At 40.5% G+C, this 21,738-nt stretch overlaps 1 protein-coding gene across 1 annotated transcript in view; it reads right to left on the bottom strand.

Annotated features, from left to right (window-relative positions):
- Positions 1 to 883: 883 nt before the first annotated feature.
- Positions 884 to 21,738, bottom strand: part of Hibch (3-hydroxyisobutyryl-CoA hydrolase) — a 68,042-nt gene continuing 47,187 nt past the window's right edge. The window contains exons 8-14 of the mRNA XM_021198718.1: positions 20,766 to 20,911; positions 19,146 to 19,232; positions 16,809 to 16,867; positions 16,030 to 16,111; positions 7,662 to 7,781; positions 4,722 to 4,755; positions 884 to 1,498 (exon numbers count right to left, since the gene is read on the bottom strand). Coding sequence (XP_021054377.1) covers positions 1,383 to 1,498; positions 4,722 to 4,755; positions 7,662 to 7,781; positions 16,030 to 16,111; positions 16,809 to 16,867; positions 19,146 to 19,232; positions 20,766 to 20,911 — 644 coding nt within the window. The 3' untranslated portion in view covers positions 884 to 1,382. The remainder of the gene's footprint in view (positions 1,499 to 4,721; positions 4,756 to 7,661; positions 7,782 to 16,029; positions 16,112 to 16,808; positions 16,868 to 19,145; positions 19,233 to 20,765; positions 20,912 to 21,738) is intronic.

Raw genomic sequence — 21,738 nt, 5'->3', positions numbered from 1 at the left:
ATACCATGGTATTATTTCAGACATGTTCTTAATATTTGAAGGAAACATCCTTTATGACAAGTACATTAGGAACTGAGAACATGTAAAAGCAATACCCTCTGGGATGGAGCCACCTCTGCGTGTGCAGGATTAGGGGTGCAGGCACAAGCCCACTGCTCCTTTCTGTTCTGTTTAGTTTCTAGGAGCCTGGGATAAAGAAGAAATTGTAACAAGTTAAATTATTCTGACTTAGAAATGTAAGGTCTTCAGTCTGGAATTCTCTGATGTTTCTTGCATACCTTAAAAAAATGTTCTGTCAGGGACTGGAGAGATGGCTCAGTAGTTTAGAGCTCTGGTTACTCTTCCAGAGGCCCTGAGTTCAGTTCCCTACATAAACAAGGCAACTTATAATCATCTTTAACTCCAAATTCAGGGTATCCAGTGTTCTCTTATGGCTCTGCAGGCAGATGGGACAAGTGTACACATGTAGGCAAAATATGCATATACATAAAAATATTTGGAAAATTCTGTCAACTTCCAATTACTAAAGGTATTTATATGTTAAACTGCTTTACTTATCACATACATGTTTGATAAAATTTATAAAAAGCAGAATATGTCTGTCTTAGTGACTAGAATTTCTTAATTCCTCATTTTTTTCCACGTAAGCAAATACTGCAAATAACAAGAGTAGTATTTCATTTCTCCCGGGGAGCTGGTTCTGATGACTTGGGAAAGGCTGAGGATTAGTTACTTAGCACTCTGGAGACAGAACTTTATACAAGCTTTTTCTTTTTTACCTCAGAGTTTTCATGTTTATAAAGTAATTCTGCTACAGTATTGTTTTAAAATACATTCATGTGTTTAAAAACAGAAAATTTATAAGGCATCAACATACCCCCTCCAAATTTCAGGGTCTTTATTTTTGCTAATCTGTACATAATTTGGTTAATTAATATATAAACTAGAAGTCAAAGTTACCATTTTAATGAGAAATAAACTTGAGATTCTCTGGAGCTCTTGAGAATTTCTTATAAACCAGGGACCAGCAAACCATTTCTGATGAAGACTGGAGTAGAAAATTAGACCCTTGAGGTGCTGTGAGTCATAAAGTCTGCCATGGCCACTCCAAGCAGCCATAGAGAATAAGCTCCGTTACGCTGCAGGAAGGTTCCATAAGACACTGGTGTTTGGACTTCAGCTGTCATTTCATGAAAAGTTACAAACACTGGTGCTTAAACTTTGGGCAAGCACTGTATCATGAAATGTTAGTCTTTTCATCTCCTTCTGAATCATTTAAAAATGAGAAAACCATTTCCAGCTTGCAGGCTGCGTGGAAATGGGCAAGACGCCAGGCCTAGCCTCTGTGCTATGGTGTGTTGACCTTTGTTCCAAAATAAAGTTCAGAATTTCAAATCACTGCTTCCCAGAGATTTAAAGTAACTATTCACATCTTCATCTGTAACATCTTTTAGATTGGCTGGTTTCCATTTTGGAGTCTGGTCTTTGTCAATGAGAACTGTCAAAAGAAGGTAGAGACATTAGCACATCTTTTCCTGCTATTACCAGATTTAATTACTGAACTAACAACTGTGTGTTACCAGGCATATTTTCCTATAGTACATTTTTTCCAGCAAAGTTTATGCTTTTAATAAAACTGAATGAATTAATCTGGCAGCTCAAACATTTCTATCTTCAGACAAAACTATAAATGAAATCTCCATGTTACAGACAACTAAACAATATGGTGCAGGTGAGAGGGGAGGCAAGGGCCAGGTTTTTAACCAGGTTTTGAGAGGAAAATTAATTACTTGAGGTAGAGGAAAGGATATTTTATACATAATTAAAGGTAGACTTGCCCTTCTACCAAATCCTCTAGAACAGATAGCTCTGAATTAAAACAACAACTACCACTAGACCACATCAGGTAATCACCAAGTCTTCTTCTCCTATTTCCATATAGACATCACTCAGGAGAGACACAATTTATCTATCCCCCAGAGGATTCTAAGTGTGAGTCAATCTATAAGCACTGAAAAAATAAAGGGAATGCCTATTTTCTGGTATTAGTGCACTGCAGTTACACACATTCAAGAGCCTGGATAAAGGTATGCAGGAGTTCCATACTGTTCCTCACAAGTACATGTGATCTATAAGTACATGTGAATCTACACTTCAGAACAGTTAGAAAAGCATTGTTATGGCAGCACATCTCAGCCATGCCTAGCATATGTAACTTTAATGAAGGATGTGCGTGTGTGTGTGTGTGTGTGTGTGTGTGTGTGTGTGTGTGTGTGAGAGAGAGAGAGAGAGAGAGAGAGAGAGAGAGAGAGAGAGAGAGAGAGAGAGGGAGAGAGAGATTGCTTTGTTGTTTGGTGGTGTGGCAATATAGGAATTAAACCTTGGGCCTCATATACCCTGGGCAAGCATTCTGTCACTAAGCTGGATTCCTATCCTTAAATATACGCATTCTATAGACTCTTAGAAAAACCCAAATTAAGTCTGGAGCATTAAGCACTTGGAGCAGTAATCTGGGAAGCAAGGAGAAAGATGTCTTGTTGGCAAGAGAAGGCGTTGTACACAGTTAAATGTGGAGATTGGAGAAGTGTTTTGTTTACTTTCGTTTGGAGGCTGCTGGGGACTTACAGATATGCAGCCAGCTTTCTGGGAGGCTGTACGATTGTCTGCTGTGGGATTCTGAAGCAAATCAGGAAATGGCTGACTTCCAACCTTCCAACCTAAAGCTTGTATTTCTTAGCCAGTGTCAACAAAAGACTAGTCCTGGGACATCTTTCCACGGAATCGCTTTCCCTTCGGGTGTCTGGCTGGTACTGTCTACCTCCGTGAGACTCCATCAAAGGACAGAGGAGAGAGCACCAAACAGATCTGCATTGCGTTCCTGCGAGACAGGAAGTGCTGCCCAGGCAGGACGCTCACTGCAGCAGGGCCAGAGCTTCGAACCCTGGGCTCTGCTAACAGTTCATTTTTATCTTCTGTAGCCAGAGAGGACGTCATCTTAGATGTTAAAAGTAAGAATGTTTAACAACCATCTCCCTAATTTGCTACATTATTTCATCTAATTTGCTGACATATTTTATCAAATCGCAGCAAGAATACTGAGCAGTTTTACCCAGAACGGACGTTGCTTTCTGAGTGAGAGTCCATGCTGAAACAAGAAGCAACATTTTTGTCTCACTAACAAAAAAGTAGTTTGAGCCAGGCCTGGTGGGGCATGGCAGTAACCCCAGCTCTCAGAAAGCTGGCCAGCCTGGCCTATTCAGTAAAACCTTGTCTTATGATAAAAGTTGTTTTTCAGTTTTAGAAACAAAAGTAGCTTGAGAAGCAGTTCCTCTGGGTTTTTGTTGTTGCTATGGTTGATACCTTTTCTTTTTCTTTGGAAACAGGGTATCTTCATTATATGGCTCTGGCTGGCCCAGAACATGCTTAGTGGACCAGGCTGGCCTGGAGCTCAGAGAGATCCATATGGCTCTGCCACCTGAGTGCTGGGATTAAAGGTGTGCACCACCACACCTCATAGGTACTTGCTTTTCCATTCAACATTCTAATGTCGACTGATTTCAACTTCTTTGTCCTTAAGTAACAGGATATTTATCTAAAATATCTAAAAATATTTTCTATTTGCAAAAGGACCATAACATAGTTAACAAATACTTTAGTTCACAACTCTTAGACAGTACAGCCTGAGAGCAGGGAACACAATTTTGACCTGCATGCATCGAAAACCCATGGGGAATTTAGTAGAAAAGATGCATACTGTTTTAATCATACAGCCACCTGCTTGGACTCAATCCCATGAGTCTTCCAAAATGACTGTACCCTATGGTCGCTGATGTATTATGCTACAAATTATGAGAATTCTACAATAACAATAGGAATTGACCAAATCTCAAGGTGTGGAAAACATAATCTTTTACTCAGAGAAAAATTTCTGGGGTTAAAGAGTATATAGGTCAGTGGTAGAGCAGGAGCCTACACACACGCCCATGCATAAGCACACATGCTTTGTACTCCATTAAAATGATTAATAAAAACTAGAAAACTGGTCAGGTTGGGAGGCAGAGGCAGGAAGAGACATGAAAAATTTATGCAGAAGAAAATAACTCACTTTATATAAGGAACAATAGCTCTTTATAAACATAAAAACTATAAAAGGAATGGTTACAAATTTGCTAAAGAAAAACAACATATGCTTTTTTCTAAATTGCTGCCTTGAGATGAGCAAAAATGTAAAGTATAATGTCTCTTGTACTTGCCAGGGATTCTAACTGTCTACACATCAAGGAGGTGGGTGGTGGGTTCAGACACTGCCCAGTCATACCAGAATAGTACAAAGGAAGGAGGACAGCTGAGAGCTTTCTGGTTCAGAATTGATACACCTTTTAAAAATAGCAGGGCATGTTTACAAGTCACAATATCTCATGAGCAGAAGGGCAGGGTCTGACACATACATCAGAGAGCATCATCAGAGTGAAACATAGTTTTAGAGACACCTTCCCATGTTACACACACACACACACACACACACACACACACACACACACACAGAGAGAGAGAGAGAGAGACAGAGACAGAGACAGAGAGAGACAGAGAGACAGAGACAGAGGCAGAGAATGCAAGCTTTCTAAAAATGTAATTTGCACTAAAAGATCCATCGAAGTTAACTGAGAATGCTCACAAATCTGCCTCCCGACAGTCAGGAAGTGCAGACACCTGTCACTTACCAGCTCTAACGCCTTCATGAAAGTCATGACCTTCCTGAAAGAAAGTCAGAATAGATGGATTAAGTGTGGGCCTTGTTTCTGTGCTCTCTCCTCTGCCCACCTTGGCCTTTCACCCCCATGACAACGCTGACCACAACACTCGGAGTCTAGACCTCTCCAGATAGCTCACTTCATACCACCTCCAACTTCACTGGCTCCAGCAAGCCCACCGAGCACATCTTTGCTCCTCAGGTCGGTGCATCCTGTGAATCTCCCCACCCATGTGGCCTTTATGTTGTTCCTTTTCCAGTCATGCTCTTGAAGTCACTGAGATGGTCACTTGCTCTGGAAAATGTCCTCAACCTTCAAACCTTTATACTATCCAAGAAAATTCTCTACACTACTTGCATCCTTGGTTTCCTATTGGAAAATCTAGGAGTGTGAATATTTTTCAGTTAAAATTTATGATTTATAATCATAAGTGTCAAACAGGCACAGAAACCTGTCCATGATCCATGATGTCTTCCCCATTCTCTTTTTTTTTTTTTTTTTTTTTTTTTTTTTTTTTTTTTTTTTTTTTTTTTGAGACAGGGTTTCTCTGTGTAGCCCAGGCTGGCCTGGAACTCAGTAATCCACCTGCCTCTGCCTCCCGAGTGCTGGGATTAAAGGCCTGCGCCACCAGGCCCGGCTGTCTTCCCCATTCTCAATGTAATACACTCAGGTAAGGGCTTAGCCTCCATTAGCAAAGGAGAATGTTTCTGACATGCTGTTTCTGTATCAAGATCCCTGTAGCTGATATAGCCTCTAGTCTCTTCTCCTTTCAAAGACTAGAGGGAGGGACACCTTCTTTCTGAGGTCCAGTCATGCCTACATCCCAGTCCGCACCTCCTTTGCCCTTCCAAGAGCTTTTCTTGAGAAGGGGTTCCACAGCTCTCTTCTGGTACCATCTCTGGAAGCTGCAGGACTAAGTGGCTGAGTACACGCAATTCAAATGCTTGGAACTACTCACTGCACAGGACCATGTTACCTTGGCATGTATTTTCCTTTATGAAGTGACCACATCAGTTCATAACGGGAAGATTTTTAACCCGTGTCTGAAGGGTGCAGCGGTACACTACGTGCTCAGTGAATGCTGTTGTCAGTTCGCCTACAATCTTGTTTCTCTTTGGATAATTCCACCCTTCGTGCCATGGTCTAATATCTCCTATCTTACAAATGAACCTCACAGTCTCTGCTTCTGTTTCTTTTTTGAAATTAAAAGCTGTTTACATGTAATATTGTCATTTCTTCACAGCCCATTTGCTTCATCTTACCTCCAGTTTATGGCTCTTAATGGCCGCCTCTGCCACTATGGAGGGCTTGCCAAAACTCACTAATTGATTATAAACTTTCCTCTCACTGCTACCTTGTTCCTCATAGACTTGAGCATGTTATATTTTCATTTTCATACAATTTTCGTAATTTATTTCCTTTGTGACCCAAACATCACTCAGTAGTGTGCAGTTTAGTTTCCAAGACACTGTATATTTTCTCTCACAGTTGATTATTAGTTTTATTCCACTGTGGTTAGAAAAAGCATAAGGAATTACTTCAATTTTATTTGTTGAGACTTATATTGGATCACAAAATATGGCCTACTTGGGGGAAAAATTCCATAGGCTACTGAAAAGAATGTGTTCTCTCTAGTGTGTGGGTTCAATATTCTGCAGATAGCAGGCCCATTTGATGTTTTTAGACACAATAATTTTTGGCTTGTTTTTTTAGGTGATCTGTCCTTTGCTGAAAGTGGGGTGATCAAGTCAATTACTACTAATGTGTTAGGGGGAAGTTGGCTTTAAGTCTAGTAGCATTTGTTTTGTGAAATTAGGTGCAGCAAGCTTGTTGAATGCATGCTTAGAGCTATAATGTCTTCTCAGTAGATTGTTCCCTTATGAGTATGATGCGACCTTTTTTGTAGCTTCTGATTAGTTTTAATTTAAAGTCTCAAATTAAAAGTCTGTTGTTTCCTGTTTGTGTGGAACGACTGGCTATGGCGCTCCTTCACTCTAACATCTCTACCTCTACTGGCAATGTATGTTTCTTGGAAGCAGCAAAGTGCTGGGTCCTGTTTTAAGTAGAGTCTGCTGTGTCTTTGGGGAGCTGAAATCACTGATATTCACCGACTGCTGACGTGGGTACTGATTCCTGTAGACTGCTGATTTCGTGGTGTTTGTTTTCTTCATTCCTCTTTGAATAACCACTGATATAACACTAATGATTTTCCTGTCGCCTCCTGACTATGCTTATCTTTCTCCTCAGTCTGAAGTAGTCCTTCCAGTTTCCTATGAAGGGCTGACTTGGTGGTCATAAATTATTACTTTCACCTGCTTTTATTGTGTAGCTTTTTTTGTCCTCAATTATGCAAGATTGTTTTGCTGGGTAAAACAATCTGGGTTGGCATCTATGGTCTATCATTAGTCCAAGCCTGTCTGATTTTTAAAGTCTACACTGCAAATTGAGCTGTTATTCTGATAACCCACCCTTCCATGTGACTTGGTCCTCTCTTGGTCCTCACTGGCTTTTCTACTGTTTCATTCCTTTAGTGCTTTGACTGGTATATGATATGGTAAATTTATTTTTTGGTCATATTTGTGGTCTGTATGCCTCTCTCGCCTAGATGGCATCTTCCTAAACTTGGAAATAATTTATTTTGTGATTTTATTGACCATACTTTCTATACCTTTGATCTGCTTTCTTCTTTTTTGATGCCTATAACTTATAAATTTGGCCCATAGGTCCTGCATGTTCTTCATGACTTTTTTTAAAGACTGATCATTTTCTATGTGTAAGTGACTCAATTCTACCTTTTCTTCAAACCTTGATAATCTGTCTTCCATTTACTTATTATTCTATTCTGAATTTTACATGTTCTACAATGAATTTCTAACTAGAAAATAACAATAATGTATATAAAATTCTTACCATACATGCTTGAGTCATCCGATATTCCATGGTCAGCACCTCTTGCAAGGTCTTTGACGAGCCCTCCATGAGCTGCCTTAGTGTGATCTTCAGTGATGTTGGAGACATTTTATTAATTACCTTTGGAGAAAAAAACATTCCTTGTTACCCAACTGCTTCTTTGCTGTACATATCACGCTATCTTGAGTTTCTATGTAGGCCACAGTAAAACCCACACGATAGAACTTCTTTTTCTTTTCTTTTTATTGGATAGTTTTATTTACATTTCAAATGTTTTCCCCTTTCCAGGTCTCCCCTTTGAAACTCTCCTATCCCACCCCACCTCCCCGGACTCTATGAGGGTGGATCCCCACTCACCTATCCACTCCCACCTTCCCACCCTGGCATTCTCCTACACTGGGGCATCGAACCCCTCAGGCCCAAGGGCCGCTCCTCCCAACAAGGCCATCCTCTGCCACATATGCAGCCAGATTCATGAGTCCCTCCATGTGTACTCTTTGGTTGATGGTCCATTCCCTGGGAGGCCCATTGACACTGTTGCTCCCCCCATGGGGTTGCAAACTCCCTCAGCTCCTTAAGTCCTTTCTCTGACTCCTCCATCAGGGACCCTGTGCTTAGTCCAATGGTTGGCTGTGAGCTTCTACCTCTGTATTTGTCAGACTCTGGCAGAGCCTCTCAGGAGACAACCATATCAGGCTTCCATCAGCAAGCACTTTCTGGCATCCACAATAACGTCTGGGTTTGGCAAATATATATGGGATGGATCCTCAGGTGAGGCAGTATCTGGACGGCCTTTCCTTGAGTCTCTACTCCACACTTTGTCTCCATATTTCATCCTGTGGGTATTTTGTTCCCCCTTCTAAGAAACACTGAAGCATCCATGCTTTGGTTTTTCTTCTTCTTGGGCTTCATATGGTCTGTGAATTGTATCTTGGGTTTTCCAAACTTTGGGGCTAATATCCACTTATCATGAGTGCATACCATGTGTGCTCTTTTGTGATGTCACTCAGGATATTTTCAAGTTCCATCCATTTGCCTAAGAATTTCATGAAGTCATGGTTTTTAATAGCTGAGTAGTATTCCATTGTGAAAATGTACATTTCTGTTGAGGGACATCTGGGTTCTTTCCAGCTTCTGGCTGCTATGAACATAGTGGTGCATGTATCCTTATTACATGTTGGAGCATCTTCTGAGTGTACGCCAAGGACTGGTATAGCTGGGTCCTCAGGTAGTACTATGTCCAGTTTTCTGAGGAAGGGCCAGACTGTTTTCCAGAGTGGTTGTACCAGCTTGCAATCCCAGCAGCAATGGAGGAGTGTCCCTCTTTTTCCATATTCTTCCCAGCATCTGCTGTCACCTGAGTTTTTCGTCTTAGCCATTCTGACTGGTGTGAGGTGGAATCTCAGGATTGTTTTGATTTACATTTTTCCCTGATGACTAAGGATGTTGAACATTTCTTTAGGTGCTTCTCAGCCATTTGAGCTTCCTAAGTTGAGAATTCTCTGTTTAGCTCTATTGACCACTTTTTAATAGGGCTATTTGGTTCTCTGGAGTCTAACATCCTGAGTAGAACTTTGTTTATGTACCAAAGACTAATAGATAATGCCTCAGTTTAGCCCTGCCAAAGCAGAAACTAAGTGTTCTAATGCATGACAAAAGTAATTCAGGTCATCCCACAAATGGAATAAACTTATAATAGTCAAATAAACAAACATTTTTGTTTGCCTAGCATCAGCTAAGTAAAGATTACACTTAAGCAAAATACACATAAATAAAACTTTATGACCCTTCAACTATACTGCCAAGAGACTTGTTTTGAATTTCAAGATCCTATCATACTACGACTATAACCACCTGGCTCATACATGAGGCTATCACATAACTGCAATCTCCTTTATAATTGTACATACAGTTTTCAGGTTGATTGTTGAGTGAATGGCTAAAAGGTTTAAGCTGAGTTCAAAGAATTTCAAATTCCATGTTTTTCTTTTTAGAATATTATTTGCTTTTTTCAGTTTTGCATGTGTATTACTTCATTATAATCTACCAGCTATCTTCTTAACCCCCTCCCCACTGAACATCCCTCTTTCCAACAAGCAACAAGCCTCCTTGGTAAGCTCATGTCTTTTTTATGTGTGTGGTCCACTGCATGTATTTAGGGCTGCCTGCATGTAGGGGTTAGGGCGGCTACTACTTGGGCAAGGCATTTTCTCAGTGGCTAGAGCACTGAGGAATATGACTCCCCTTTCTCCAGCAACTATTATTTCTCCAGAACCGATAGCTCTCCAAGGAGTGGTGGGGCCTCAGGAACTCCTCCGAAACCCATGACAGAATGGTGATGGGTCCAATTTTGTGTAAGTTTTTTTCAGGTAAAGTTCTGTGTTCTCTGTAACATCCTCCCGTCTATCCATGTAAACTTGAGTAATGTGTGGGAGAAAGTTCAGAAGATAACAGTGGTCTACCTCCAGCCACAGCGCTGGTGAAGAGAGGACAGTGATAAAGGCCATTGCGAAGCTGCATCTGTGAGGGATGCATTCTTCTGACCCAAGCCTTGGGGAGAGTATCTCCTGTTCTGGTCCTGACTGCAGCTCTGTCCCAGGTTCTTCCCTGACGGCTGCAAACAGTGAGGGTGATGGTACCGTCACAGCAGTCTGTACCATTTGCCACTTGTCGTGGGCATACAAAAGGATCATTTTGCTGACACGCACCATCTTTTCTTTAATGGGAGCACACCCACATTATCTCAGGGAAACGTTATGCTAAAGTCACCTTTCCAGCAGCCTGAGGTATGCAAGCCTGCACCCATTCCTCAGCACCCCATTATAGTTTGCTGCTCACACAGTCCATTTTCAGTTTCGTAAAATGGAAAAACAAACAAACAAACAAAAAAACCCAACCTTTCTCTTTTTGTAAGTCCTCTGTTGGCTTACCAGGTAATAATAATAATAATAATAATAATGACAATAATGACAATAATAACAATAACAACAACAACAACAATAATAAAAGCTACTTAAAGTTCCATTTATTTATACTTGTAACATTCCTGGAAATAATGGAAAAAAAAGTGTCATTTAAGAAGCTTGCTGGGCTGGTGAGATGGCTCAGCAGGTAAGAGCATTGACTGCTCTTCCAAAGGTCCCGAGTTCAAGTCCCAGCAACCATATGGTGGCTCACAACCATCCGTAACAAGATCTGATGCCCTCTTCTGGAGTGTCTGAAGTCAGCTACAATGTACTTACATATAATAAATAAATAAATCTTTAAAAAATATATTAAAAAAAGAAGCTTGCTAAGCCAGAGCTATACAGAGAAACCCTGTCTCAAAAACAAAAACAAAAACAAAAAAACAAAAAAAAAAGAAGAAGAAGCTTGCTAACCTGATGTTTGATGACCTGTTAAAACTCCTGACTGGTACTCACATACAACAGACCACACTTAGGGGAGAGTGAGTGTGGGGTATTGAACCTGGATCCCCTAAAAGAGCAACAAATGCTCTTAATTGCTGAGCCATATCCCCAGCCTGTCAATGGGGAATTTATTAAGCACAGTTCCCACAGATTAGGGAAGTGCTTTAACATGCTTAATCCCACTTCCTGAGAGGGGGGGTGAGATCATTTCTTAGATAAAGAAGCTGGGCCCTGGTGAGAATGGGTCCAAGTGAAAGCTGAAATCCAAACTCATGGTTTCCAGCTCCAAAGCCCACTTCCTTCTTCTGTACAAAGGAACATCAGCAATACCACAGAGAAGTCCAAGGAAGACGACAGGAGGGGATATCACATTTGGTATTAAACTGAGGTGACTAAAACTTGTCTGTAATTTTGCCAGTAAGGAGGACCACAACGAATTGTAGCTTAAGAAGACAGTGACCTTAATTAAGAAGGATCAAGGGGAAGGCTTTTAAGTTTCCTCCAAGCCTTTAAGCTACTCTCCCTACGATCTTTCCCCCTTGCCTTGTAATGAAGTCACTGGATTAGAATGCACTGAATCCATGGACTGAGTAAAACAGTGACTTCTCACTGTGGGGGAAGCATCCATTCCATCAAGGGCATGAATAAGAGAAACAGTGAACAACAGCTCAATAGGGCCTCTTTACCTGAGTCAGACACCAATATCCCCAACCTTTCAAACTGGTCTTTGAATCTACTGACTATCTTTCAGGTCTTCAAACTATAACAAAGTTTGTTTTAGTTCCCAGCTTATAGACATTAGAGTTATTAGATTCCGTAATTATCAAACCCAGTGCCTTGTAATAAATCTCTAGGTACTAAATAATTACATTATTCATACACATCTGTCTATCCAATGTTCTGTTTCTCTGAAAACAACTCACAGAATTTTAATTGTTTAGAACACATGCATAGTTAGACAGTTTTCACTTTAAATGAACAAAAATATGATGTACATGTACTATCCACAATGATCAGGAAATGAGAGATTAAGAAACTAATTGAAAGAAACAAATTGCCCCTGACTTGAAGGAAATTATTAATTTAAGTCCTGCTTTCCTGGGGCAGAGACTCACTGAGTTGCCTGCCTTGAACATCTCATGCATCAGCTTCCTGAATAGGTTTGACTGCAGGCCTGTGTATGCAGGCCAGGCCACCAAAGGAATGGTAGAGGATAAATGTCCTTGGGTAATTCTGCTCTCCTCAGAAGAAAGCCCGTGAAATCTACCTATATAAGGTAAACTTTCTAATCTCCTCCCAAGAAAACCGATGACACTATTTTTAAATAATTTCTTTGAACTGATAAAATACACTATCCAGGAAAAAGTATAAATCAGAAAGACAATAATGACCCTTATAGATTTTACATTGTATAGTTTGGAGGAGGAGGAGGATAAGTCATTTAACCACATGATACTGCAGAAATACTTTGATTTGAATAGTCAATGCTTTTAAAATATCTGTAAGAAAAAGTACATGGGAATTTCAAGATAAATTATGCATCAATCTCACAGATAGTGTAAAAACCCTAAGCAAATACAAGCAAATCGGACTCAGTAGTACACAGCACATATATTACATTATAACTAGCAGGCAGGTAGGCATTGTGCTGGGGCTATGGCTAAAAGCTTACACTTGATGCATACGTATGAGGCAGAGAGAGTTAGCTGGGAATGCTAAGGACTTTTGAAAGATCAAAGGCCACACCAAGTGACACACTTTCTCCAACAAGGGCACACCTCCTAATCCTTCTCAAACAATTTCACCTACTCGAGACCAAGCATCCAAATATATAAGCCTCCAGGAGCCATTCTCATTCAACCCAACATAAGCAACAATGAATATGTTTTCAGAAGAAAGAACAGATAAATACTTTTGCATCTTGGGAGTAAGCAGACATTCATTCCTTGGAACACAGAGGAAAAAAAAATTACTACAGGTTTTAGGTTAAAGCTCACTGATATAAGAACCCTTGCCTACTACACACACAGTCTTGAATTTAACTCAAACACTGGGGTGAACAGAACTCTTATAGTAAACCATACTAACAGAGAAAAGGCTAAAATCATATGATCATCTCAACAGATGCAGAAAAAATGATAAATAATACTCAGAACAATAAAAATTCCTTGTAGGTAACAAGGAAACATTGATAAAGAATGCCCACAAGATACCTGTGGCAATAGCAACTTCATGGTTCTTAAAAGCTTTCCCCAGGATAGGAAGATGATGACATGAATAGCTCTCACCATTTCTACCAAGTAGTGCTGGTGGTATAAGCCAATGTAAGAAGATGGGTGTGTGTGTGTGGGGGGGGGTAGGAAAATGGAAAGAATGGCAGGGGAGATGACAGAAGTGAAGATGAAATTAAGTACACAAAAATTCAAGGTAATCTGCAAAAATATAAATACTTCCTTAATGAATTTAGACAAGTTCTAGATACAAGGTACACAGTCTATATATAAATTATCTCAACAAACAAAAGATTGATTTTTAAATGATACCACTTCAAAGGTATCAAAACCATCACTATCTAGTGATAAATTCAATGAAAAATACACAGATGCAATTCTCTATAAAGAAAATTGCAATATCACTGAAATTAATATAGACCTAAATAAATGAAAGAGCATTACGTGTACAGAAGAATACATACAAGCTTTTCGAATAGGAGACTGGAATACAGGTATGTGCCAGGTGCAGCGTGACTGTATGCCTAGCCCACAGTGACAGTGTTGTTCTGAATCTGTACTGTGTTTCACTGATGTATGCTGAGGGAATAGAAAGATACTGAGTGCCTCCAGCCGAGTTTGGGTTTCCCCAGCCCTCACTCCACAAGCATCCACCCCTTTGTTTTTACTCCATGTGAGTCTTGTGAGTCCTGCTACTGCTCACCAAACTGGCAGGAGTTCTTGGGGACTAAACATAAACATAACATTGACTTTTTTCTTTGGAAGGTATCAAGGGTCCTGATGCCTTGGTATATACAACATATTTTATTATCTGAAAGTTTTTAAGTATATCCAATAATTTAAAAGGGCCTAAAAGAGCAAACAATAAGAGAAGGGGAAAAACAACCTGGATTACTATTAAACTGTTTTGTTCTTCATGTGGCGTTAGGAAGAAAAAGACACAGAAGATGATAAAGGAGAAAGATGTATGCAACACATGTCATCTGAAGGACTTTTACTCAGTCTCTTTAAACATCAACTGTATGGTAAACATTAACAGGCACTTTACATGAAAAAATACCCATATGGCCAATAAACATATGAAACACCATTTGACTTCATTAATTATCATGGAAATACAAACCAAAATCACAATGCAATATTATTTTATGTACTCCCAAATGACCAAAATGAAAAAGAAATGGTATCATATATTGCTAAGAGCCAGCCAGGGCACAAATGTAATCAGAAACAACTATGCTGAAAGACTGTTTAGAATAAGAAATATGTGTATACACAAGGTAGCTGTTTTTTGTAACGCTTCTTATAGGTATACACCCAACAAATATATGAATCTGTGTTATCATAAAGTATATATAGAAACATTCATGGCCACACTAATTCTTACAGCAAAAACCTGCAAATAACCCCAGATGTGAAAGAAGGTGTAAGTCAGTATGATATATAATGAGATGTCTTACTGTATCAGAAATCAACATCCGACTGACTGCTGTGCAGCACAATGTGGATTAATCTATAGATGAAGATAAGCTAAAACACCTTTGAGTATAAAGAAACATACCTTGTTTTTCCTCTGCCTAGAATTCTGAAATACTTCATTTCATAATCAATCCTATGATAGGTCCAGGATCAAGCCCCAGTGCATGTAGCACTTATCCCAAAATGGTTTCTTTCCAATGTTATCAGTTCTGTGTAGAAAGTTCAAAGTGTTGATAACTCTGAGAAACACTACTCAAAATTCAGCAGGGACAGAAAATGGAGACTTCTTAGCTTAAACAGGATCGTTTCTTTATTAAACCATTTGGCTTATAAAAACAAGCCCATCTTACATATTAAACATTATTTATAGGTTATATCACTGTGACATATCATCACTAGCTGACTATTTTTCAGTGGTCTAGCAAGTGTTTCTACATGCTTTTTCCATAATACAAAGGGGTATTTGGAAGTGCAATACTGCTACCAATGTCCTTCTCTGTTACATTCAAAGACATAAAACCAGCTTTAAGTGGTTCTCAAAATTCAGCAGGCAGACATGATGTTTGGGTATTGTAGTGGGTTGGTCTAATGTTGCTTGTATTCTAATGCTAGTTTGGGGCCCCCAAGACTGGTTGTCCCAAACGTGAGAGAGCCACAGGGAAGACAAAGTGACCCTGCCCACAGTTAATTGTAATTGGTGAATAAAGGTGCCAAAAGCCAATAGCTGAGCAGAAGAGACAAAGGTGGGGTTGAGGTTTCCCAGGCTTGGAGAGAGAGGACCACAAGAGGTAAGAAGAAGGAAGAAGCCGCCATGGAACGAAGGAAGAACATGCAAGGGAGAAGAAAGGACAAGCTACCATGGGTTAGCTAAAGCCCTCACATAAATTGTGAGGGCTGACCAATCGGAGTTAAGAGCAGCCCAGATGAAACACAGTAATAACTTGGGTTATCAACGGGAAGTAGATTCTAACAGCATGGAGGGTGGGAAGCTGCTGTACTGCTTAAGGCACACTAAAAGTATAAAGGTTGTATGTTCTCTTTATTCAGGATCTCACTAACCAAAGGCTTGGTAGAAACCCTGGGCCGGAATTTTAATATTTATTACTACAGGGTATATAATCAAGGTTTAGGAAAAATGCTCTCAAAGGCTTTTTAGGATACCACCATGGACTACAGACAACCCCCAGACAGGCTTCCCTGTCCTAAGGTGTCCATAGTCAGTTGGGACAGAAAAGATCCATACATTACCTTCATCTGTTCTATGGCAAAAGGTGAACCATCTTGCCGTAAGTTTTCAATTATCTGTTCCACGGTACTGGCTGAAAAACACCTATAAAGAAACACGATTTTGCCACTGACAAGTGATTTCCAGTGAGCCTGAGCACTGTCTTTCCCTAAGCCTCGGGTCAATGAGAAGACTTTTCAAGGTGCTTAGCAAGGAAGGAAGTGCACTCGCACTTCCTGGGAGAGGGCTTTTTTCACCTATCACTACTAGGGCAAAACAAACTTTATTCTTGGCTTCTGTCTTGCTTTCATGCATTGCTGATACTGATATTTAAATACATGACCACACTACAAAAACCCGATACTTCAAAACAGAGGGCAGCATTGTCTCCCAGTCATTTCCTTTTCCTCCTGTTCTTCCCTTAGGCCAGGAGGTAAGTTCCCAGATCACAGCACAAAGCCTTTTGATAACTGGCTTAATAATACCTTCTGGGAAGACCTTAAGTGAAGATAAAAGGAAGTTAACTCAATTATTATCCTCTGGCCTTTCTTCCTGACTTTAAAAAGAGCTATTTTGCATTAAAACGAGTATGGGTGCAATGTTTTATTTTTAATGTTTATTTCCTCCTGGAAGAGTAGGCAAAATGTTACTTTCAAAGGAAAATGAAAACGAAAGCGTGATTACCACCCATCTCAAACTGAGGAAGGAGCACTGTCAAACACTGTATAATCATAGCAGGAACAGATGGAGCTAATAAAGCCTTCCCAAAGGGGCAGCACAGCCAAGATCTTTTGTTACGTACCTGTTTATTTTGTCCATGTGTTCCTCAAATATGATAGATTTGTCTTGATCCATCTTGGACTGTTTGAAAAGAAGTAATTTGAAGTGACTCAAAAAAATTTTAAAAACCTTTAAAAACTCTTTACATTTAATGATACACTTTGTGACAGATTATCACTTTTAGTCAAATTATATTTAACACTCTCTTAAATAACTGCCACCATATGTTCAAAATTCAGAAAATATGTACAACTACAGATAAGCTCTTAACAGTGCCAAAGGCGGGGCTGGTGAGATGGCTCAGTGGGTAAGAGCACCCGACTGCCCTTCCAAAGGTGCAGAGTTCAAATCCCAGCAACCACATGGTGGCTTACAACCATCCTTAACAAGATCTGACTCCCTCTTCTGGAGTGTCAGAAGACAGCTACAGTGTACTTACATATAATAAATAAATAAATCTTTAAAAAAAAAAGTACCTTGCTTTAAAAAAAAAAAAAAAAAACCGTGTCAAAGGCAAAAATTCTTTTATTTATTTTTTAATCGCCCAACTCTTTCTGTGATTCTAAGGATATGCAGCTCTGCCTTCAGGGAGAGAAAGGCACCTCAGGTAGTCACCCACAAGTGCCAGAGGACTGCAGGGTTCAGCCTTATGGCTTTTCCACCTCTCAACCTGAGCGCTCTTCTGTTTACATTTTTAGTAATCTCTCTACTATCTTAACCCATGTCGTAATGGCATAACCCAGGCACCTTCTTATAAAGAAATGCCAGTTTACCAAAGTCATTCTTACAGGGCAGAGCACATACTTTGTTGGCAGATGAGGCTGAATCATAGCAATGGGCAACTGGGTCTGAGTTTGGGTACAGTATTTTTACTCTCAGTATCATGCAAAGCAGTCCTGCAGCTTCTTAACACTGACTGTCAATCAACCTATTGCTTTAAAGCCTGCATATCCTCCACATGTGTATCTCCCTTCCTATACTTAGAATCTAGCACTCTGAATGGTCCTATTTACCTTTACATTTTATGATATGTCTACTACAGCTGTAGACTGAATGGTGAATTCCATGATCAGGCAAGAAGCTTCATGTGTTGGGAGGGCTCCCTGAGTGCCAGCGCGTGGGAAGAGGATAGCAGACACTGGTTCTGCAGGCCTGTAGCTCACAGGAGCTACAGGTCTCCCACCTGGCATGCTGTCTCTCTCCTGAATAGCAACCCACTCATCCCTGCCCCTTGGCTAAACTTTACAGACCTTTAGAGGTTTAACTGCACTTATTAGAAGTTGTAAGAAATTTCTGATTTTTTTTCCCCTGCTCCACACCAGTGTCCCTGCCTCTGTCCTGCCTCTATGTCTCTCCATCACCTCTTCCTTTTCTTGGTTCTTCCTTTCTTCTACTATTTCCCTTATTCTTGTACTGCTGAATAAGCACTCCACCCCTGTGCTATGCCCTGCCCACTGTGAAGGACTTCAGAGATTCATGGTTCCTTAAAGGGCTCTCTCCAGGACTCAGCTTGCTCAAGCTGGCTTCCCACACTGAAGGATGATGAGGTTACAATCTTACATCTAAGAGCTTCCTTTGAAGCTGCCAGTATATTGATATCTCAATTGGACCTTTGTTTCCTTTCATTTTTTTGTCACTTCATGAATCTATGTCTTTTTTCTTCCTTTACTATAATTTCAGTGTAATTTTAGGAAGAATCATGCATTTGATTGTGATTTTTAAGGATTCTTGGCGCCTCTGTCTCTCTCTCTCTCTCTCTCTCTCTCTCTCTCTCTCTCTCTCTCTCTCTCTCTCTCTCTCTCTCTCTCTGTGTGTGTGTGTGTGTGTGTGTGAGCGTACGCACACTCACACCTGTCTCCACCTTCGCAGAGTGGAGGTTACATGTGTACCATATCTAGCTTTACAAAAAGGACCCATAAGTGGGTACTAGGGATCAAATCAAGGCCCTGCTATGCTTGTGCACTTTCCTGACTCAGTTACCACCTCCCCAGCCCCTACTTTGGCCTTTATAAGAAAACTTAGGAAACATAAGTAAGAAATTAAACACTGCAGCAGATTTTATTATTAACATTTTATTTTAGCAGCTCCACAAATAGACTGAACATTGAACCTGTCGCAGAAATGCCACAGAGCACTGCCTTTGCAAAAGCGCCTTCTAAGGCCAAACACTGAAGTTCAAAAGGGAAGCTTTTGAGGAAGAGGGCCGGCATCAGACGGCGATCTCAACACTGAAGCTCTGGTACTCTCACCAAGCCTTAAACTAAATGATCCTCAATATGCCTCCTATATCCACACATCAGTACTCACCACTGCTCCCTGTTTAAACACTTTCTGTTCCCAGGGATTTGAGACTATTTACCTTGGCATGATAGCTTTCTAAGACGCCTGCAACATCCTCAGCTGAAGGTGACTTTAAGGCTAACAACTCCTCCTCCAACACAGGCAACTAAATGGAAAGAAAACAAGACATGGAACTCCACAGAAGCACAGAAAGCTTCAACCTCTCGGGATATCTTAGAATCCATGCTCTGTCCACACAGCCCCTAAAAGAAACTTGGACTGCAGCTATGCACACATATTGCCACACAACAAATGCTACCTCTGAAGGATGGACAAGATGGAAAATGAAGGAGCCCTTGTGGTGTGGTGTGGGACCAGCTTAGCATCCCTCCTTCAAACTTGAGACATTGCAGGTGCCGAGCCTTTGAAAGATCTTCTGTACACATTTCATTGTAAATTAACTTTAAGTAGCACTATCAGATGCCTTGTGTGGGGCTGGGGCGGTTTGAATAGGAAGGGTCCCCACAGACTCATAGACTTGAATGCTCAGGAACCATGGAGTGGCAGTATTAGGAGGTGTGGCCTTGCTGGAGGAAGTCTCTCACTGTAGGTGAACTTTGAGGTTTCAAATTCTCAAGCAAGGCCCAGTGTCTCTTTTTTCTTCATGCTGTCTGCCGATTCAGGAGTAGAGCTCTTGGCTCCTTCTTCAGCACCTTATCTGCCTGCATGACATCACGCTTCCTGTCATGACAATAACTGACTAAACCTCAGAACCTACAAGCCGGGCTCAGCTAAATGTTTTTTTATAACAATTGCTGTGGTCATGGTGTCTCTTCACACCAATGGAAACCCTAAGAAAGGGCACAAAGCCCACAGCCACCTCTGTCTAACGTGTACAAATGATCCTACAGCCACAGAGGACTTTCTACTGCTTCCAAAACAAAGTCAATATTTTCCTATCCAAGTGGGCAACTGACTCTTGTGCCAGTATTTCAACTGAAATGCTCCTTCTGGCAACACGCACCTTAAGGCCAAACTGCAACCTATAGGAAAATCTTATGGTTCTTTCTAACAGGTGATCTTCTGTTCCAGTCAAGCCGTTGTTTTGTACACACACAATTATCTTCTGTTTTTTTGTCAGCCTTGAGAATGGATACATACTTGCTGCAGGTAATATCCCCAGGCAAGCTGACAGAGCAAGGCATAGGCTGCGAACCAGCTTCCTCATTCCTTTATTCTAGAACATTCTTTCCTCAAGACTAAAACGCTCATCATTTTACTATATAATTTTGGCTTTACATACCAGATTTACCTTTAAGTTGGGCACTATTCTGTTGTTAAACCAACACTATATGTTTAGAAATACCCACTGAAGGTACCAGCTCAGGTACCATTAGCTCCGTTTTGCTTATGGAAGCTGAGAGACAGAAAGCTTAGTCACCTTGCCCAGCATGGTGACAGGGACATGCACTAATGTTCTCATCCCTGGAAAGGTGAGGGCAGGGGGATCTTGAGGTTCGGTTCAGCTTGGACAGTGTGTCGAAGGAAAGGGAATGTGGGGAGTGTGGGTAGGGTGGGGGAGGGGTTAAGTACTTTCTCTAAGGTTACACAGCTAAAGCAATAAATTTAGCATTCACACCCATACTTACCAAAAACCTGTGATCATCTCAACGACTCCCAGCGAAATCTAAACAATTACCTTTTCTGAATCGACAAAGTGTGTGGCAATTCCCGCTCTGTGCACATCTCTTCCTTTTAGTCTGTATCCTGTCAGTGCAAGGAAGTAACCGAGTTTTCCTTGAAGTCTTGGCAAGAAATAACCTCCACCCACATCAGGAAATAGTCCTGTAATTAAGAATAGCAAAAAGAATAATTCCAACAGGAAGTGGGGATAATATCTTAGACTCACTTAGCCATTCCTGTACAGACTGTGGATCTATACAATGAATACTAAGTTATGTGTTATACAATGAGCCCAAATCACAAAAATATGTTATGAATTATTAATTTAGTTTGGTAAATTTCAAAATCCTTTCATCTTATTTCTCTAGATGTTGGTGAAGTATGTGGCTGTAGAATGTCTGTACATCAGGAGTATGCAAGTATGTGGCATTGCAGGACTGAGGACCTGGAGTTTGATCCCTAGAATTCATATTTAAAAACACAGATGTGACAGCATCTGATTGCAAGCCCAGAGCTGGACAAGAGAACATCAGGGCTAGCTAGACTAGCTTGATAGTGAGTTCCAGGTCAGTAAAGAGGCCTTGTCTCAAAACAAAAGGTGGATGGTCCCTAAAGGACAACACCTGACAAAATATTTGCTTTCCAGTGAGTATGTACAGAACAAATTAACAGCATATTGTTAATCTGAGAGAGCCTTATGACAGAACCCAGAGTGACCTTGAACTTATGATCTCTTTTCTCACCCTATAGCCTCTCCAGTACTAGAATTACAGGTATGGGTTACCACACCCAGAAAGTGTGATATTTTTAAACACAAATAGAGCTTAATTTTACATTTCTTAAATTTTTTTCAGTGGCTACATTTCGTCTTAGATTAAAACATCCACCTTAGCCAAGTCTTAAGTGTCCAAACACTTTTCAGTTTCATCTCTCACAATCATCCTCTAAACCACAGCCATTCTATGTGCTCATCTGGAGAGCACACCCCT

This window comes from Mus pahari, chromosome 5 (genome assembly GCF_900095145.1).
Source record: "Mus pahari chromosome 5, PAHARI_EIJ_v1.1, whole genome shotgun sequence".
Taxonomy (NCBI): Eukaryota; Metazoa; Chordata; class Mammalia; order Rodentia; family Muridae; genus Mus; species Mus pahari.
Note: the sequence above shows the minus strand (reverse complement) of the source record. Positions and strands in the feature narration are given on the sequence as shown.